The following is an 18,546-nucleotide window of genomic DNA, read 5'->3' on the forward strand; positions in this document are numbered from 1 at the left end:
GTTATAAAATCGTGTCAGATCTACTTTACCACTGCTCAGCTCTGCTGCCTCGTAGGTAAGTTTCTTTGTTCTTTGTATGTTGTTTTTGATACATATTAGGGTTAATAATAAAAATCTGAGTTTCTGTGGCAGCTTAGGCAGTGAGGTGAACAATGTAACAAACTCTATGGATCAAAAAAGCATGTTTCAGCTTTCAACTCTACTATTAGAACACAACAAACCCTAATGATTTGGTATCAGCTTATTTGGCTCAGATATTTTCTTGAAGTAAACCTGTTCAGTACCGTAGAGCAGTTATCTTATCTGTCTACACACAGATATAGATCTCTCTGTCTCTTACAGCTACATGTATTAGTGATGTGCGGATCGATCCTGAAATATCGATTCCTCCGATAGCAGTCATTTATGTTCTAGAATCAATTCTCACATTAAAATGTCGATATTATATGTCACCGTTATTGTTAGCCGGTGTTGTGCCAAAAAGTGATTGTCTGCCAAAAACTGATTTCCAGTGTTTCTGTGTATTTTTTTATGTGTAATATCTTTACGTATGTTCGTAAATAGACTTCGGTGAACAGGGGATACAAAGGGGTTACATAAAGAATTAAAAAATTATCTGTTTTTTAAGTATCTTTACAACTTGTACTTACATTATAACCAATCCGGTCCTTTATCCCCACTTAAAATATTTTTACAGAACTATTGTAATATTTGCTGCCATTTCTGCTGTCCTGTTGGGCAACTTACTCTTACAACATACATTTTTAATGTTAATGAGATTTTTTTTACTGCATAAATAAAGGTTATATAAAAGTCGCTGCCAAAAACTGATTGCGGCTTGTATCTTGCTACACGAATGTTGTTTGTGGCTCAAGATGACTTTATGTCATCCATAAGGGATGCATTTGACATATGTTTAACATATTATAGCCCAACAAGTTACTTATAGCACTTTAAATATGAGCAATCGCTTTTTGGCAAATACCGGAAATCAGTTTTTGGCAGACAATCACTTTTTGGCACAACACCTGCCCGGAAACAGCGGGGGTGTCCAAATTCAGAGGCTGCTTCCACCTGAGGACCCTGCCTTCGCGGTCTAAAGAAAGCCGGGTAGTACGTCACAGGATCCCTCGGTGGAGTGAAACTCTGCCGTCTGTTCCTTGCTATCTAAAATATAACCGGGCGCTGGAGTAAACTCTCGACCGTCTCACACTTTCTTTAATTAGTTTTCTGTTTGATGTTTATTCAGCTGTGTGAAAACCCCGGAGGAACCCACCCGACGGATTAATAAAGTTAAATTTAATTTAATCTAATCTAATAACTTTATTCTCAGCCAAACCGATTTACTCACGAACAAATAAAACACTGAAAAAGGCAAACAATAACATTTTTAAGTTATCAAAGTGACTTATATATCATGTTTAACCCGAGTAGCGAAAGCCCGCGGGGGTTTGAAGACGATGTGTCGGTCGGCTCAGATATTTGAAGTTTCCACAGCTACATTCTCACCTGACAATATGTTAAAATGTTTTGGGGTTGTTTTTTTTGGTTTTTTTTTTGCGACCCAGAAAGAGAAATAAGAGTAATATTAAAACTAAGTAGCTGCCGCCATTGTTGGAAACTGGAATTGGCTGGGCCATGATAGGAATTCTGCGATATGGTTTTTCAATTTTGTTGTCCAGGTGGAAATTCGGGAGAATGGTGGCTCCGGGATTCTCCCGGAAAAATCGAGAGGGTTGGCATGTATGGTTGTGGCAACATCACTAACCTCAGAGTAAATCACATCACAGAATATGACGAGCGTATGTTGAGGTGAACTGAAGAGGAGGACAGGGACAGGTGGTGCTAGGGCGAGACAGACCTCTCTCATGGAGTCCTTTAGTGCTGCAAGCAGGCAAGGTGTTCAAATAGCGCACAACTTCAGTTTTTTATTTCTATGTGATGAACTCTGCATTATTAAGTGATAAGAACAAGTAATCTGATGTTCTGTAATCATTATGACGCTATCATTTGAGATACAATAAATAAAATACGTTTTTGTAAAAAGTATCGGTATCGGATCAGCACCCTGAATATTACTTGGTATCGGATCGGAAAGGAAATCAGTGGTATCGCGCATCACTAATATGTATACGTGCATATGCACACACATTAATCACCTCGGGCAATTTTAAAAGAAAGCCTGATAGGACAACACTTTCCTTGCACAAGAAACTGAAACTGTTGAGAGGACAAAAACAAGAAACATCTATAAAAGTAGGTCAGATACCTGCTGCATGTAATTTTACATGGATACAAGAGTATCCATGTGATATGAGAGCTTTCAGTGTGTGGTATCTAACATGCTGTGGTAATACAGGTAATATTTTTTTTCTGTTTAGATTGAAAAATTTTAACAACTTTTTGGGAGAATCCAATCAACGCAAACCAACTACAACCGAAACCACAAATCATCTGAGAGTTTGCCATGGCAAAGAAAAAACCGTCTATCATCCATAAAAAGCAAGTATTTTACATCATGTCAGTCTGGATATTAACTGTAACAGTCTCTAAAAATACTTTTTGGATTCCAAGTGTAGCACATACAGTTAGGTCCTTAAGTATTTGGACATAACACAAATGTTGCAGCTTAGGAATTACTGCCATTTTTATACTTACAGAGTCATTATCCAAATAATTACAGATCTGACTGTATGCACTGTTTTCCCAGGTTAAGATGAACTCATTCTTTCCCAATTATTTGTCCTGTTTCAGGTCAGACAAGTTAATGAAATATTTGAAAAAGACAAGAAAGTCGGCCCGTTACAGCTGCACAGCTATTCGTACCAAAGGTGAGTTAATGAATATAAATTTGTCTTTGAGACTGAGCAAGACTTACATCCCCTTTTTACATTTTAACATTCTGAGCCATGCTAAAGTTTGGTTTTTGTCCTGGTTGATGATTTTTATCTCTTTATATTTCTCTGTTCTGCACATGAGACACAATGCATTTTTAACACCTGTGACAACAATGCTCTTTTCACTCTCTTTTTTTTTAGTGAAAAAAACAGCATTCTGGATCCATAAAAAATATAAAATAAAATATCATCTAAAAACAAAATACATTAAACACCAATTTAGCATCAAAAGAACTAACTTTTTTAAAAATGACTGTGATGAAAAAAATGCTTCTTATTATCAGATCACATGCAAATCTGAAAATTGTATTGATTGTAGTGACTGTTCAGATATAATGACAAAACTTGAAATGCAATTAAATTTATCAAATTTGAAACCCAATGAACCCAGTACTCAGAATTTGGAAGACACTGAACTGTCTGAGAATGACATATTCGCAAACATTCACAGCCACAGTACGAAAAATGGAAAAGAATATTTTGATCTAATTACAAAAATGCCAAAAGAGACAATTCCAATAGTAAATGAAAAAATATTACAGCAGTTGCTCAAAAAATATCTGCAAAATCATAAACATAACCAATGTGCCATTGCCTTTTTTTTCATGAAAGATAATAGGACCATCCTTATTTCTCCAGAATTTAAGGTAGAATATGACAATAATAACAGACACTCTGAGCCACCTTTATGCAATAAAATTGAAATAATTTTAACAAAGATTGGAAATTGTGTGGACAGAATTGTGATTTATACATTCAATAGTCCTTGCTCCAACTGTATGTCTCTACTCAATAAAAAAAATAATTCCTGGCACAGAAAATATGGATTCTCAACAACTATAGTTTTCACAAAATTTTATCCATTTTTAGGTCGAAGGTTTGTAAAATCAAAACTAAATAACTACTCGATTACAGAGTTGTTAGATCCAAATGGTGTATTTTATGGTTTTATTAAAAAATATAAGAAATATCCCTTCAAACTGGACCAATTTAAAAAGGAAACTAAAACTGAAACTGAAACTGAAACTGAAATAGACAAATATATCAATAATATCACTGGAAAAGGAAGAATAAATATATGTCCTGAGAAGCTGAAACGTTGTGTGTTCAAGCTGAATGAATTGGCTTCAAATTTCTTTTGTATAACACATTTACAATGTGGTGAAAACATAATTTCTTCTTTCAGTTTTCCCCCAAATATCCAAAAGAAGTTTTTAACGGACTGGAAAAAACTGGTTGAAAAGAATGCCAAGTCATATATAATAAAACAAATAGAACAGGTTTTCAATGTTAGGTTACTTGAAGTTGTTAACAAAACATCCTCTTGTCCTCTTGTGAGAACAACAGCGCTCTAAAGCTTTACCAAATCCCTTAATTATAATTGCAATTTTAAATTCGATTATACAGAATACATAGCATTACAAAGCATAGAAATCCCTTGTTTAATGCAAAGAAACTGAACCTAAATTTTAGTGGAAACTATTCTGACTTATACTTTCAGTGGTCCTTGTTTGGGTTGTACATCGCTACTTTTCCACAACTACAATCACACAATTTTATGGATAGACTTTTTTTCTATATCACATCATCTGCCAACAGAAGGGGGGAAAATGATTATAACTAAACTGAATCTTCGGTGGCTGTACTTCTGCTGGACAAGCAGACATTTGTCCACTCGAGATTTGTTTACAATGTGGTAAAAATACACTTTGTTCTTTGAAATTTCCTCCATTGATCAAAAACACTGAGACAACTTTTAAAATTTTATTGGAACTGTTGAAAAACTACAGCAATCACACATCTTTGCTGGCTTGGGTTCCTGAAATCTCAAATGAATGCATAAAACTTATCAGTGCTTAAACAGATCCATTTGCAAATGCATTATTCATATTCCTAAGGTAACCACAAACATTTTTGAAATAGCTCAGTCTTTGATTGCTTACTTCAAAAAAGCCCCCTTGCTTCTGAGTGGATGAATACATTGGCCTTTTGCAGAGCTGTTGCGCAAGACAGGTCAGGACTAATTAACATTTCTAAAGATCCTGCTCACCTTTGTTTAAAGATGTTTTAAAATACATTTGCAGAGTTAAATTTTCCCAAGTTTCTCCTTGTTTTCTGTTTTTACACAGTACAAACTTAAAGTAAACTCTGATTTGAAGATGTAGCTTCACAACAGCATGTTCAAAGCTCATCCACTTCCACATCGCCTGTGGTAGTAACATAGTGAAACTTGGCAAGCAGCTGTAATCAGGTCCGAGTATTTGATCAGCAGCTCTTCAATAAAGAAGACTTTATTGAACAGACTGAATTCTAAAAGCAGTAAAAGTTCAGTTTGAGTTTATACTTTAAAAATGCGGTGCAGTCAGTTCGGAGGTGGTAGACTCAACTTTTGACAAGGAGAATGGAGTTCAGCTCTCATCTGACATCAGTATTAAGTTTTGGTTTCAGTTCCTTTTTAAGCTTTCCAAAAGTACTTTGTGTGGTTAGCAAAAGATCTGGTCTGAGTTCAAATACACTCTTTTTACAGAATATAAAACATTCAGTGGCTTTTGTCCCACAGTGAAATGAAAAGCTGATGCACACAAAGATCTATATTCTAGGCGCTTCCATGTGTCTGTGCCTTTTAAAAGTCAGCGCACTGTTGGTCTGTTTGCCCACCCTAAGTGACTTTCTAACTCTGTCGAGTTTAGGACTTTTTTACATCATGTTATGCTTAATTTATGTCACTGCAGTTGTGTCTAATTTCATAGATATTACTCTACACAATGCCTACTACTTTTCATTTCTTTTAATAATCAGTTTCAATTTAATTATTCACTTCACTTTAAATAACACAACCCACTACGTCAAAGCACTTGAAAGTGGGAAGGAAAAACCTCCTTTTAACAGACAGAAACCTCGAGCAGAACCAGGCTCAGAGTGGGGTGAAGGGAAAGATGGAAAGAGTACAGACCAAGAGAGACAGGACAAAAGACACAATATACAAGAGATCCCAAGTTTAATAATTACTAATGATTAAATATAGTAGTGAAGCAGAAACACACGGGAAGTCAAAAAGAACTATATGATGTTTAGGAGCATTTTTTGGATGAACTTGTAATGTTACTAATTATCATTTTATCACTGCCTTCCACAAAAGTAGTCAGGGCACCTCTGCACAAGCTTGATTCACTCATTACAAAACCGTCTCACATGACTTTTTGTAACACCGACTAATTGTGTTATGTGCATCAAGTGTGTGTCTACATATCACATTTTCAGTCATGCAAGAGAAAAAGAATAAAAAAGAAAAAAAAGAAAAAAAAGAAAAAAAAAAAAAAAAAAAAAGAAAAACAGTGCCATGTCAAACACTAGAGAAAAAATAACCATGAATGTTAATGTTATGGTAGTTGTGGGAACAATAGGCCCTTTAAATTGATGATATTATATCTCTATAAATCTAAAATTGTATTTTTTAAATCAAAAATTTAATTATAATATAATAGATTAAAAACATATTTAATTTATTCAAAATAAATGAAAACATTTTTAAAAAGATACATTAAATTATATATCATAGGATGTATAATTTAATACATATTTATATACGTCCAGAGTAACAGCCGTAGACTGCAGTTTGCCGCCTGTCAGGTAGTCAGTAATCCAGGGGAGCTGAACTCTTGAGAGCAAACAGCCTGGTGACTGTAGCGTGCCGAGGGGCTCACGTGGATCTGTGGCTGAATCTGGAGCTGAGACTGGAGGTGTTCAACGAGGACTCCTACGAGGCAGCAGAGCTGATGCGCTGATCATTAATGGCCGAGGCTGCTCACACCAAAGGTGGGTTGATGAGTTATCAACTGTAACAATATCTTGTAGCTTGGAACAGAAAAATCTCATCTTTGTTCTCTGTCTTGCTGCCTCCTCCTGTTGGTTTGTGTGTTAGTGAGTGGCAGGATTCTCCAGTCCAGTGAGCACAGCTCCATCAGCTGGTGGAGTTCAGTCAACACACACTCAGAAAAATTATGGTTCTTAAATGGTTCTTCAGATGTCTTCATGGTTCTTTAAAGAACCATCATACGTCAAAGAACCTTTTTATTTTGTGGATGGTTCTTCAGCTATTACAAATGGTTCTTTAAAGAACAAAAGGTTCTTTATCCTTAGCAATCTAAGTTTGATGGTGTAAATGGCATAAATATTTATTCACTATAATGAGGCTGTGAATTATACTGTGTGTTTTCTTTGTGTGCATGTGTGTGCGAAGGGGAAGGGCGGGATACCTGGCAATTACCCTTTAAGAGAAGATGGTAGGAAACTGAATATTCAAATAAAAGTTAGAAATATTTGCAAACAATAGACACAATACACACATTCAAATACTGTACTTTAGTTTTAAATTTTAATAAAGCATTACTATTTTCTACTCCAAGGCATTACTTTTGAGATTATTATATATTTTTGAAAATATAGCATAATGATAATACTAGTTATTGTAAACTTTACAAACCACCCAGCAGTATGTAAAGTCAAATTATAAAATACAAGTAAATAACAATTTGTTACAGGAAAAATGATTCTATGTTTCTTTACCTTCTTTTAAATGTACAAAGATGCCTTTTGTCTGCCCTCTCCCTATGGTTAGATTAGTTTAGAATTATCTTTTTAGACTTTCTCAGCAAAGACATACTGTTTTGGGACATATTGTTTTAGATTGTTTTATCTCTCACAGCCTTCTCCCAGCTCTCTGCTGACGAGACTAGCGCCACATATGGAGTTGTTTATTTTATTTGTTTTGTATTTTCTTATCCTGTTCTCACTGTCTTTCCTATAAAAATTACCAAGCCACTGTGCATGGTGTGAGTTGTTCTTAGCAGCTCACCCGTGTACACGTTTGATAAAGAAAGTAACTTTGTCTCATTGTGTCTTTATTTCTCCTGGGTCTTTTACAGAGTTTTCCCCCAACATTTCTTGGTCCTTCGGAGCCGGAGCGCCTCCATCGTGTCCCATCTCCGTGACCAGTCCACGTTGCTCGTCTGTCGACAGCCCACACACTAGGTGTGTGGTCAAAGACCAAGGGCGTTAAATTCGAGTCTTGGCCAACGTTCTTAGAAAGCGACCCACGGTGGTGGGGCCCGATCGAGGTGGACCAGACCCGGCGACACTGACCAGGTAGATACAGACACACTGACACAATCTTGCGTAAAATCGTATTTTAAATTCAGGGAATTTAAAATAGCGAAAGTAGCTCGTCGCGACTGGAAGCTCCCCACTTCTGTGGGTTTAAAGTAGCTCGTCGGCTGGTAGCTTGGAGCTCGTCGACTGGAAGCTCCCCACTCTTGTGGGTTAGGTTTGGAGCTCTGGGTAGCTCCCCCAGCTGGGTCAAGGGAATAAGTAGCTCGTCTACAGAAAGACTGGCAGCTCCCCTTATGATAAGGGTTCCGATCGCGCGAATAAGTGTGAATGTGAATGTATGTGTGTGTGTATTGTTTTAATTAACGGAGCAAGCTGAATTTTCACGGTCCAATAAGAGACTGAGCTGCTCCTACTGTGTTTTTCTTTTACTGCTGTTCACTGACGTGCTGGTGAGTTGAGAGAACGGTCGAGTTCCGTCTCGTAAAGTTCACACCGCTTTTGGAAATAGTCCGAAAGTAGAAGGGCGTGTGAGCAACCACTCTCGTCTCTAATACCAGCGAAGGTGATAGCAGCTGTATCGTGTATATATTACTTAATAAACAAAAATAAGTAAATACATAAATAAGATGGGTAATCAAGCAAGTGAAATTAAAACTCATTCCTGCTGACGAGCAGTGGTGAGAAAAGAAAAGTCCAGACGCCGGACAAAAACAGTGTCTGTAAACTGAGAGATTTAAGAAAACAAAATATAAACAGTCAGAAGAACAGAACTCAACTGCCAGTTTAGTAAAACCAGAAGACGAGACACTGTGCAGTTCCCACAATCCTTTTAGTAAACCATCACTCACTCCTGCAGCCGCATCTGCAGCACCACCCATATCAGGAAGAACATAATAATCCTTTATTAAGTGAAAACTAGAGATCACAGTAGTTTTGTAGTAGTTTAAAAGGGTTGAAAACAGACCCCACTGAGTAGATATAAATATAAAAAGTACGAAATAAAGATAAACAAAGGGAAAATTACAGTAGAAATGATCTTTAGAGTATTTGAAATTAATAATAGCAAGGATAACAACCTGTAAAGTGATATTAACAATGAAACACAGTTGGCATGATGACCATGCCCAGCATGTATAAAATGAATATAAAGCAAATAATTCACACGAAAATATTTTAATAACATAAATAAAGTATATTAAGGCTGTGTCATTGTTCAGCCAAGGACAGTGTGTGAAAAGGTAACTGTCTCCACCCTGGGAAAAGGATGATACTGCAGGTCATCTGAAGCCCTTGATGGATACAAAATAAAATATAAATAATATATTATAATAGAACTGCCTGGTCCGCCATGCAACAGAGAGAACAAATGTGACCGTAGATTGGATGAATTCAAAATTATCTGTTTGCTGAATAAGATGATCCTAACTATCAAATTGGCTCAGTAGTAGTATAGTGGTACACACTGATAAAATATTATAATATGCTATTGCTGTTATATAAGACAAAGAGGATAATATTAACAATGACAATATTAATATGAAGAGGCACCTTAATCGGTTATGATGTGAGGTGGATAATTGTTAAACAGTAGTCTGCATCAAGCTTAAGGTTTGCTGAAACTCAGTGTAATGACATGTGAGATGAAGACAATACGGAGAATAACTAAACTAATGAAGTGCATAGAGGCACTTGACCAGCTTGAAACTTATCATCCTAGAATGACACATTGCTGAGATATAGAGCACACCTATAATAACAACCAATAAGCAAAACCCTGTAGACAACAGCTAAAACTACAGGATTGAGAAGCTGAATTAAATATGTAGACACTGCTAAGCTGATGAGCATGTTCCACATTTTCTTTTCTTTTTATTTATTTGTTTCTTTTAGAGCAGAAGCTGCTGTAACACACCCAAAGAAAGACTCTAGGTCTCACCAACCGTCTCAGTCGTGGGCAAAAAGATGACAGTCAATAAAATTCTAAAAGATAATTTATTGACGAAAAATATATCAAGAGATAAAAGATAAAACAGTCCAGTGTCCCACTTAAGAATTGTATAAAAACACACAGTCCCAAGGCCAGAGCCAGCTATGCCACACGGCCAAGTTGCACTCCACATGTTGCCTTTAACAGGGTTAGAAGTCGTCCTTGGAGACCCACCACCCTGCAAGCATATAGTCAGTGGTCACTCAAGCCTCTGGAACTCTGCTGCCTTTAGGCTGTGGCATATAATAGGCCCTGGACTGCACAGAGAGACAAAACGACACACTTAATATAAAATTCATAGCGCAAAACCCATCCATCCCAAACATATCTGATTTCATCACATTACATACCTGCACAGAGAGACAAAACAACACAGCAGTGTTTGTAGTGTGGGCTATAAGTAGACCAGTGTATCAGTGCAGTCAAGTACACCTGCCTCTAATTAGTCCAACCTCATTCCAGCCATTGGCTCACCAAAAATGTGACACACACAAAACCACTCCCAACCCAGTGGAACTTCACACAATAATATGGAGCTGAATTAACACAGGCACATTAGTCTACTATGTTACAAGCTGCATGCTATTAAAAGCCAACATATGCAGACTTCTGCCTTGTTCGGGTGGCAGCATTTTTCTTTTTTCTTTTGTGTCCTGACACGTTTATGTTTTTTGGTTTTGTTTGATTATTTTGTTGGTTTTGGAAATGAATTTAAACGAACTTGTGACCATACTTGAGAATCACAGTGACACATAGTGATTAGGCATATGATTGAAAAATGCCTAGGTTTAGAGCTGTGAGCAATGCAAAGTTAAATATATATATTTGTATAAATGGGAAACAACCCTAACTTGAAAGTTTGAAATGTGTGAGATCCATGCATTGTTTGAAGAACTAGAAATTATCTTAAACTGCCTTAAGTGAAAATGTAGAGTTGCATCTATTCTCCCAAACAAAAAAAACAAAAAAACAAAAAAAGGGAGAAGCATTCTGTAACTTAAAAATAAGGCTGACTGTTGACAACAGACTAAAACACTAATTCGCAGGTGGCTATCAGGAACAGAGAGGCGAGCAAAGTCACAAACACCAAGGCCGCAGACAGCCACGCAGAAACAGCAGATAACATAGAGACAACGCCTGCTAGAACCGTGGAGAGGAAGGTCACTTCACACGAGATTGTTGCGCATGTCAAATACACAAAGATAAACAAATAACCATTTATATAGACAGCCAGTATGTTTTCTCTGCTGTGCATCATTTTGCAAAAAATCTGGAAAACCAGAGGAATGATTACACCAACTGGCAAACCAGTTCACCATGCCAACCTCTTACAACGCCTACTGACTCTTTCATTACTACAGGCAACAATTTTGCTGACAGAGCAGCAAAATAGGCGGCACAACAGGCAAACATCACATTGATGGCAGTGAACACACATCAGATTCCACTGGATGTGTTGAAAAATGAACAAAAAGCAGCAAGCACAGCAGAGCAGGCAAAATGGCTAAAACACGGTGCAGTTCTGACAAACGACTTAATGATGTGTTATGGCAAGCCAGTGTTGCCAAAATTCCTCCACAAAATGGCGGCATTAGTGACTCATGGCTGTACGCATTTGTCAACGGGGGGACTGACCAGTATTGTCAACTCTCATTTCTACACTGTAAATTCTACACAATACTCTCATTTCTACACTGTAAATTCTACACTGTAAATTTTGAAACCTCAGCAAAACAATTTGTCAGAACATGCATGACGTGTCAAAAATGTAATGCTCAGGGAAACCTGAGACCACACAATCCATATGGACTTTATTGAGCTAAATGAATGCCAAGGGTAAAAATACACCCTAGTGGTTATAGATGTATTCTCAAAGTGGCCAGAAATCTACCCAGTGAAAAAGGCAGATACAATTTCAGTAGCAAAATGTATGTCTAAGTTGTAGGAAAATAAAGAGATGATTGTAAATGACGAAGAATGTAATGATGTCTATCAAGTGTCTTGCAGATCACAGCCCGGTGACTGGGTTCTGATCAAAGTGCTCCAAAGGAAAAACTGGAGCTTGCAAAATAGCGGAACGACCATCTTGCATCCATCAGAGCCAGTAAGTGAAGCCATCTAAACACAGCTGACGGCAGGCTCGCCCACTTGTTGTGATCTCGCCCGGTGGAGGGGTCAGCTTTCCTGGCCGGGGGGTCTACTCGCGACAGGAGGGTGTGTCCCGTCGTCATGAGGTGGTGGCTCTTAACAACTGCAGCGGCCCTGACCATGGCCGGGCTCCTCACCTTTGCTTCCGTGAGGGACAACAAGTCACGTTATATGGAGAAAAGGCAGACACTGTATGACAAAGGAAAGTACACCAAGTTTCCCCATGGCTATGCCACTAATTTCTGGTGGCAGTTTATGAACACTACAGCTTACTTGAATAATAAAACTGACTGCTATGCAAATACATATACACTTTCTGCCCACCAAGGAACGAGAGGAAGTGTATGGACTGTTCACTCAACGAAACCTGTGCCAGTAACGCGACACTGATGAGCCTCAACTGTCGCTCCAACTACAGCTACCGAATGATACTACAAACAAAGACTCATTACCAGACAGGATGTGCACGGACGGCACCAAGCAGTAAAGGAACCAGAGTTTCGCATCTGAGGAGGAGTGAAATTCTTACAGAGCTTGATCCCCGGCATTGGAGTTGCCGAGGTGCGGGATCATGTGGAAATCAACCGATATGCTCTGCTACGACACATCAACTTAACTAAGGCCCTGGAACCGCCTTAGCAGGAGAACAGCAGGCCATCAGAACGATGGTGCTGCAGAACAGACTGACACTAGACCTGCTAACAGCATCACAAGGAGGAGTTTGCAAGCTGATCGGGGAAACATGTTGCACTTTTATCCCTGATGGATACGAAACTGGAGGAGACATTTATGAAACTTTGCAGAATTTGTCCATTCTGCAAAAATATGTCACTGACCACACATCTGGAGCAGCTACACCGCCATGTCTAAGAGTAATGATTTCAAAGATGATAACAACTACAATGACTGCTTATGTTGCCGTGCCTAAAGAAGAACAGCATCCCGTTGCAATTCTGTTAGAGGAGAACTTGTAATAACTGCTAATGAATGACGTGGTGATTAAAAATGACTTCTGCCTTTTTCAAGTGATCATGCACTGATTAACACATTAGTAGTTTATGCAGGTACAATATAAGGTTTTCACCCTTTTATTTTTTGAAGTTCTCATCCTTTATTTTTTGAAGTTTTCATTTTAAATATGAAGTTTTCATTATTTTACATATAAAGTTTTCAATTTAAGGTTTGCATCATTTTAAGTATAAGGTTTTCATCCTTGTATTTTTTGAAGTTTTCATTTTACATATTAGGTTTTCATCATTTTTAAATATAAAGTTTTCATTTTACTTTTCACCCTTTTATTTTTTGTAGTTTTCGTTTTAAAATATAAGGTTTTTATCTTTTATTTTTTGTAGTTTTAGTTTTATTATTTTTTCTTGTTTATTCCACTTGTTATTTCATTTACTATGATTTTCATTTACTATGTTTTTCTTTTTCTTTTTATTATTTTATTTTGTTTTAATCTTTAGACCAAATGATTTCCATTTCTGCTATGCTGACATTTTGAAAATTAAAAAATTGCTTAAGATACTTAATAAATAACCTTCACAGACAATTGTTGTATACATTTAAAATAAGTTAAAACAGGAGGGAATGTTACAGGAAAAATGATTCTATGTTTCTTTACCTTCTTTTAAATGTACAAAGATGCCTTTTGTCTGCCCTCTGCCTATGGTTAGATTAGTTTAGAATTATCTTTTTAGACTTTCTCAGCAAAGACATACTGTTTTGGGACATATTGTTTTAGATTGTTTTATCTCTCACAGCCTTCTCCCAGCTCTCTGCTGACGAGACTAGCGCCACATATGGAGTTGTTTATTTTATTTGTTTTGTATTTTCTTATCCTGTTCTCACTGTCTTTCCTATAAAAATTACCAAGCCACTGTGCATGGTGTGAGTTGTTCTTAGCAGCTCACCCGTGTACACGTTTGATAAAGAAAGTAACTTTGTCTCATTGTGTCTTTATTTCTCCTGGGTCTTTTACAGAGTTTTCCCCCAACACAATTGCAGAACAGAATGTCAGTGTAATGGACACAGACTTCGTTTTGACAAAGCACACTGCTTAGGTAAATGATCTGAGTAGTTGTTCATCACTGATCAATTTGTTAATATGTGTTTCGAGCCAAATAAATGACAGGGAGAGAGAGAGTGACGTCAGAACAGGTCATACTGTAACCTCCCGGGAGCAGACGGAGGGGGTCAGTCGTTGGGATGCGCATGCGCAGACAGAGTGTGCGAGCGGCGGGCCTTGACCTTCGGGAAAAAAAACTCACGGACGGTGACAGCGAAACGGATAACAGTCTTCAGTACCTGCTGGACTTTGAAGCTGTGGATTCTGGGACTGTTAGAAAAGGTAAAACATTTTCATTAAAACCTTATTACTGTTTTGTTTTTGTTACTCGTCATTGTAGCTTGCTGTTAATGTTGTACTAACAGTAGCGATTAGCTAGATACGTTAGCCGTTGAGGTCAACGCAATTTAGTATCCAACGGTTTTCCTAACAAAACCACTGTTATAATTAAGTGAAGGTGCTCTTAGCTAATTTGAACCTTTGGCTTCTAAAATATGTGGTTCAATTGCGTGCTGCGTACATAACCTAATGTCAGCTAGACCGAAATTAAAATTTAATATATTGTTAAAGTCACTAAAATGGCGCCTGAAGCCTGTTGTGACGTGAGCTCTGTGTCTGCTCTAGAAACTCTTGAAATTCTGTAGATCTGAGCCGTACATTAAATACTCACATGAACCTGTACTTTGAATTCTGTATGAGCTGTATAAAATACAGCTATGCATAAGAGTTTTGAATGAATAATTAGATTAGATGACTCTTTATTGTCTAATCGAATTATATAGAAATGAATAGAAATGTGACATGAGAAGGTGTGTCTTTGACTGTTCCTGCATAACTTAGTTTCGGACTAGTTGACAAGTTATGCTCCGGTCATTTGATGTTTCCAAGGTAGATGTTCTTTTGTAATATAGTTAATTTTTTTGTATATTTCATTTATCCACCATCATACATCATACATACAAGCTAAGAAGAGGTCGTTATACTAACAAGAGGTATCAACGCCGGGCCAAAGTTCAGCACATGGTTAAAGTTTGTAGTCCAGCCAGGGTGTAAATATCACTCAGCAGCCAGAGCTGAAGCAGGTAGCATCAACACATAAATCTACTCTACCCGGCTTAAATCACAAGAGCACCTCTAACCAAAAAGCTGTAGATTTTTCTTGTTTGCACAAATTAATCCAGATTCACATTAATTGTGTTCACAGCTCCAACAAAATGAGGAAGAGGAGGGGGAGAAACACAATTAGGTTGAATTACAATTGGATGGAAGGCGAGGACAAGGAGAAGGAAGCTTAGGATGAGGAGGAAGAAAAGCAGCAGGAGCATCTTTAGGGATCCCTATGATGTCATTGAGGTTGGTTTCATTAATATGGTCCTCTCACAAAGAACGATGACTTGTTTTAGTTCACCTACTTCCTGTATTAAATAGTGATGTGCAAAATGTTGTGAAAAACCATGGAGCAGGTACGTATAGTGCATCTGCAGGTAAATGAACATCAAATCTCTAAGACAGACTGAAATTTGTATATTTATCACCCTTATGATAAAACCCATGTCAGCCATTGGTTTATGGACTTTGTATTTTGAAGCCTCAACATTTGCTTTCTTGCTGTTGCTATGTTGGGACCATATTAGGATGAGGGATCAGAATCTGGAGTCATGCACACTATTGTTTCATTTAGTGTGTATCCATAAGATTCGTACAGCAGATCCAAGTTGTGCCTTGAAAACAGGAAAGTCGTCTGCATAGAGGAGAACTGTAATAGCAGGCTTGTAAAAAGTGAGGCTTTGTGCTCTCGTTTTACTTCTGTCACCCTGTTTTGATGCAGATTTCACTTGAAATCAGGCAAGAACTGGACTTATTTTTTTATGTGTTCTTGTGAATTGATTGTGTATCGCATATGTTTGATTTGACTTTCTGCAAGACAACAGTTGTCCGCTGGCCAAAAAAGTTTTCCAAATACCTCCACGTGATCTAGCCTGGATTTAGAAAAGAATAGCAAAAAAATCTGCACCTCCTGCTTCAGATGCAATTTGTGTTTCTGTGTTCAGAGGCAGCGGCGAGAGGGGAGACCTCGGCTCATCCAGCTGGAGAGCCTGACCAGGAGGAGTCGAACATTAACTGAGCTCTTCCAGGGCACCCTGCAGACTCGGCTGCTGGCATCGGCGAGGGATGACGTGAACGCCAAACTGGAGTCCATCACAGGTCAACTGCAGGTATGCGAGTCAGACCTTCTGAGGAGGGTTTCACTTTTCTCTTCTTTATAATTGACTCTTTTCTCGATCTCTTTCAGCTCCTTGTCTCAGAGTGGGAGGGATTTGAAGCACAAAGGGAGGAACTTGTCATTTGGTTGGCTGATATGGATGTGAGGTTGACCAGCTGACAGGAAACACCAGTGAAAAACTGAAACAACTGCAGGTGTGGGCTTGTTTTGATATGACATATACAGGGAGTGCAGAATTATTAGGCAAGTTGTATTTTTGAGGAATATTATTATTGAACAACAACCATGTTCTCAATGAACCCAAAAAACTCATTAATATCAAAGCTGAATGTTTTTGGAAGTAGTTTTTAGTTTGTTTTTAGTTTTAGTTATTTTAGGGGGATATCTGTGTGTGCAGGTGACTATTACTGTGCATAATTATTAGGCAACTTAACAAAAAACAAATATATACCCATTTCAATTATTTATTTTTACCAGCGAAACCAATATAACATCTCCACATTCACAAATATACATTTCTGACATTCAAAAACAAAACAAAAACAAATCAGCGACCAATATAGCCACCTTTCTTTGCAAGGACACTCAAAAGCCTGCCATCCATGGATTCTGTCAGTGTTTTGATCTGTTCACCATCAACATTGCGTGCAGCAGCAACCACAGCCTCCCAGACACTGTTCAGAGAGGTGTACTGTTTTCCCTCCTTGTAAATCTCACATTTGATGATGGACCACAGGTTCTCAATGGGGTTCAGATCAGGTGAACAAGGAGGCCATGTCATTAGTTTTTCTTCTTTTATACCCTTTCTTGCCAGCCACGCTGTGGAGTACTTGGACGCGTGTGATGGAGCATTGTCCTGCATGGAAATCATGTTTTTCTTGAAGGATGCAGACTTCTTCCTGTACCACTGCTTGAAGAAGGTGTCTTCCAGAAACTGGCAGTAGGACTGGGAGTTGAGCTTGACTCCATCCTCAACCCGAAAAGGCCCCACAAGCTCATCTTTGATGATACCAGCCCAAACCAGTACTCCACCTCCACCTTGCTGGCGTCTGAGTCGGACTGGAGCTCTCTGCCCTTTACCAATCCAGCCACGGGCCCATCCATCTGGCCCATCAAGACTCACTCTCATTTCATCAGTCCATAAAACCTTAGAAAAATCAGTCTTGAGATATTTCTTGGCCCAGTCTTGATGTTTCAGCTTGTGTGTCTTGTTCAGTGGTGGTCGTCTTTCAGCCTTTCTTACCTTGGCCATGTCTCTGAGTATTGCACACCTTGTGCTTTTGGGCACTCCAGTGATGTTGCAGCTCTGAAATATGACCAAACTGGTGGCAAGTGGCATCTTGGCAGCTGCACGCTTGACTTTTCTCAGTTCATGGGCAGTTATTTTGCGCCTTGGTTTTTCCACACGCTTCTTGCGACCCTGTTGACTATTTTGAATAAAACGCTTGATTGTTCGATAATCACGCTTCAGAAGCTTTGCAATTTTGAGACTGCTGCATCCCTCTGCAAGATATCTCACTATTTTTGACTTTTCTGAGCCTGTCAAGTCCTTCTTTTGACCCATTTTGCCAAAGGAAAGGACGTTGCCTAATAATTATGCACACCAGATATAGAGTGTTGATGTCATTAGACCACACCCCTTCTCATTACAGAGATGCACATCACCTAATATGCTTAATTGGTAGTAGGCTCTCGAGCCTATACAGCTTGGAGTAAGACAACATGCATGAAGAGGATGATGTGGACAAAATACTCATTTGCCTAATAATTCTGCACTCCCTGTATTTGATATGAAACATACGTCAGAGACATTATCCTAAACTGGACTAACAAAGGACCATGAGTACAACATGAAACGTACATTACATGGCGTAATGCTAAAGTTCATTGATCATTTTAATCATAAACTTGTTGTTGAAATATTTTTACTAAACATGCAAACATCTGCTGATGAAAATGTGTTGATTTATTGGTCTGTTATGAAGCTATTGCTATTTCTAATGTGTTTTATCACTTTCTGATGTTTTATTAATTAAACAATACATGTATTGTTGTGTTATCTGTAGCTATAGTATTTATATATATATTTATTTATAGTATAGCAAATATATTT

General features: G+C 38.0%; 2 protein-coding genes across 3 annotated transcripts; both read left to right on the forward strand.

Annotated features, from left to right (window-relative positions):
* LOC147326695 (uncharacterized) lies at nt 1-13,541 on the forward strand. Of its 2 annotated transcripts, XM_086302023.1 has the most exons (6): nt 1-55; nt 2,382-2,502; nt 2,755-2,831; nt 3,039-6,713; nt 6,820-8,042; nt 11,040-13,541. In XM_086302023.1, exons 2-4 carry the CDS (start codon nt 2,468-2,470, stop codon nt 4,250-4,252), a joined length of 1,326 nt encoding a protein of 441 aa, XP_086158149.1. In that variant the 5' UTR covers nt 1-55; nt 2,382-2,467; the 3' UTR covers nt 4,253-6,713; nt 6,820-8,042; nt 11,040-13,541. The 2 variants fall into 2 exon arrangements, with proteins under 2 accessions (XP_086158149.1, XP_086158148.1); XM_086302022.1 differs by lacking the exon at nt 11,040-13,541 and having other exon boundaries at nt 6,820-9,258.
* An 829-nt stretch (nt 13,542-14,370) lies between these two features.
* Nucleotides 14,371-17,144, forward strand: LOC147326696 (uncharacterized). Its single transcript, XM_086302024.1, has 4 exons — nt 14,371-14,491; nt 15,414-15,562; nt 16,261-16,425; nt 16,503-17,144. Exons 2-4 carry the CDS (start codon nt 15,506-15,508, stop codon nt 16,590-16,592), a joined length of 312 nt encoding a protein of 103 aa, XP_086158150.1. The 5' UTR covers nt 14,371-14,491; nt 15,414-15,505; the 3' UTR covers nt 16,593-17,144.
* Nucleotides 17,145-18,546: the final 1,402 nt, after the last annotated feature.

The sequence above is a fragment of the Aulonocara sp. 'chitande type north' Nkhata Bay genome, linkage group LG7, assembly GCF_057382095.1.
Source record: "Aulonocara sp. 'chitande type north' Nkhata Bay isolate Kocher_YH1m ecotype deep benthic linkage group LG7, A_spYH_male_GT1.1, whole genome shotgun sequence".
In the NCBI taxonomy this organism is placed as follows: Eukaryota; Metazoa; Chordata; class Actinopteri; order Cichliformes; family Cichlidae; genus Aulonocara; species Aulonocara sp. 'chitande type north' Nkhata Bay.

Excerpts from the sequence above, each read along its gene's own strand:
- LOC147326695 (XM_086302023.1), top strand. The coding sequence starts at position 2,468 with ATGGCAAAGAAAAAACCGTCTATCATCCATAAAAA. Across the intron at positions 2,503-2,754 it reads CCGTCTATCATCCATAAAAA|GTCAGACAAGTTAATGAAAT; the intron begins GCAAGTATTTTA and ends GTCCTGTTTCAG. Across the intron at positions 2,832-3,038 it reads CACAGCTATTCGTACCAAAG|TGAAAAAAACAGCATTCTGG; the intron begins GTGAGTTAATGA and ends CTTTTTTTTTAG.
- LOC147326696 (XM_086302024.1), top strand. The coding sequence starts at position 15,506 with ATGAGGAGGAAGAAAAGCAGCAGGAGCATCTTTAGGGATCCCTATGAT. Across the intron at positions 15,563-16,260 it reads ATCCCTATGATGTCATTGAG|AGGCAGCGGCGAGAGGGGAG; the intron begins GTTGGTTTCATT and ends TTCTGTGTTCAG. Across the intron at positions 16,426-16,502 it reads CCATCACAGGTCAACTGCAG|CTCCTTGTCTCAGAGTGGGA; the intron begins GTATGCGAGTCA and ends GATCTCTTTCAG.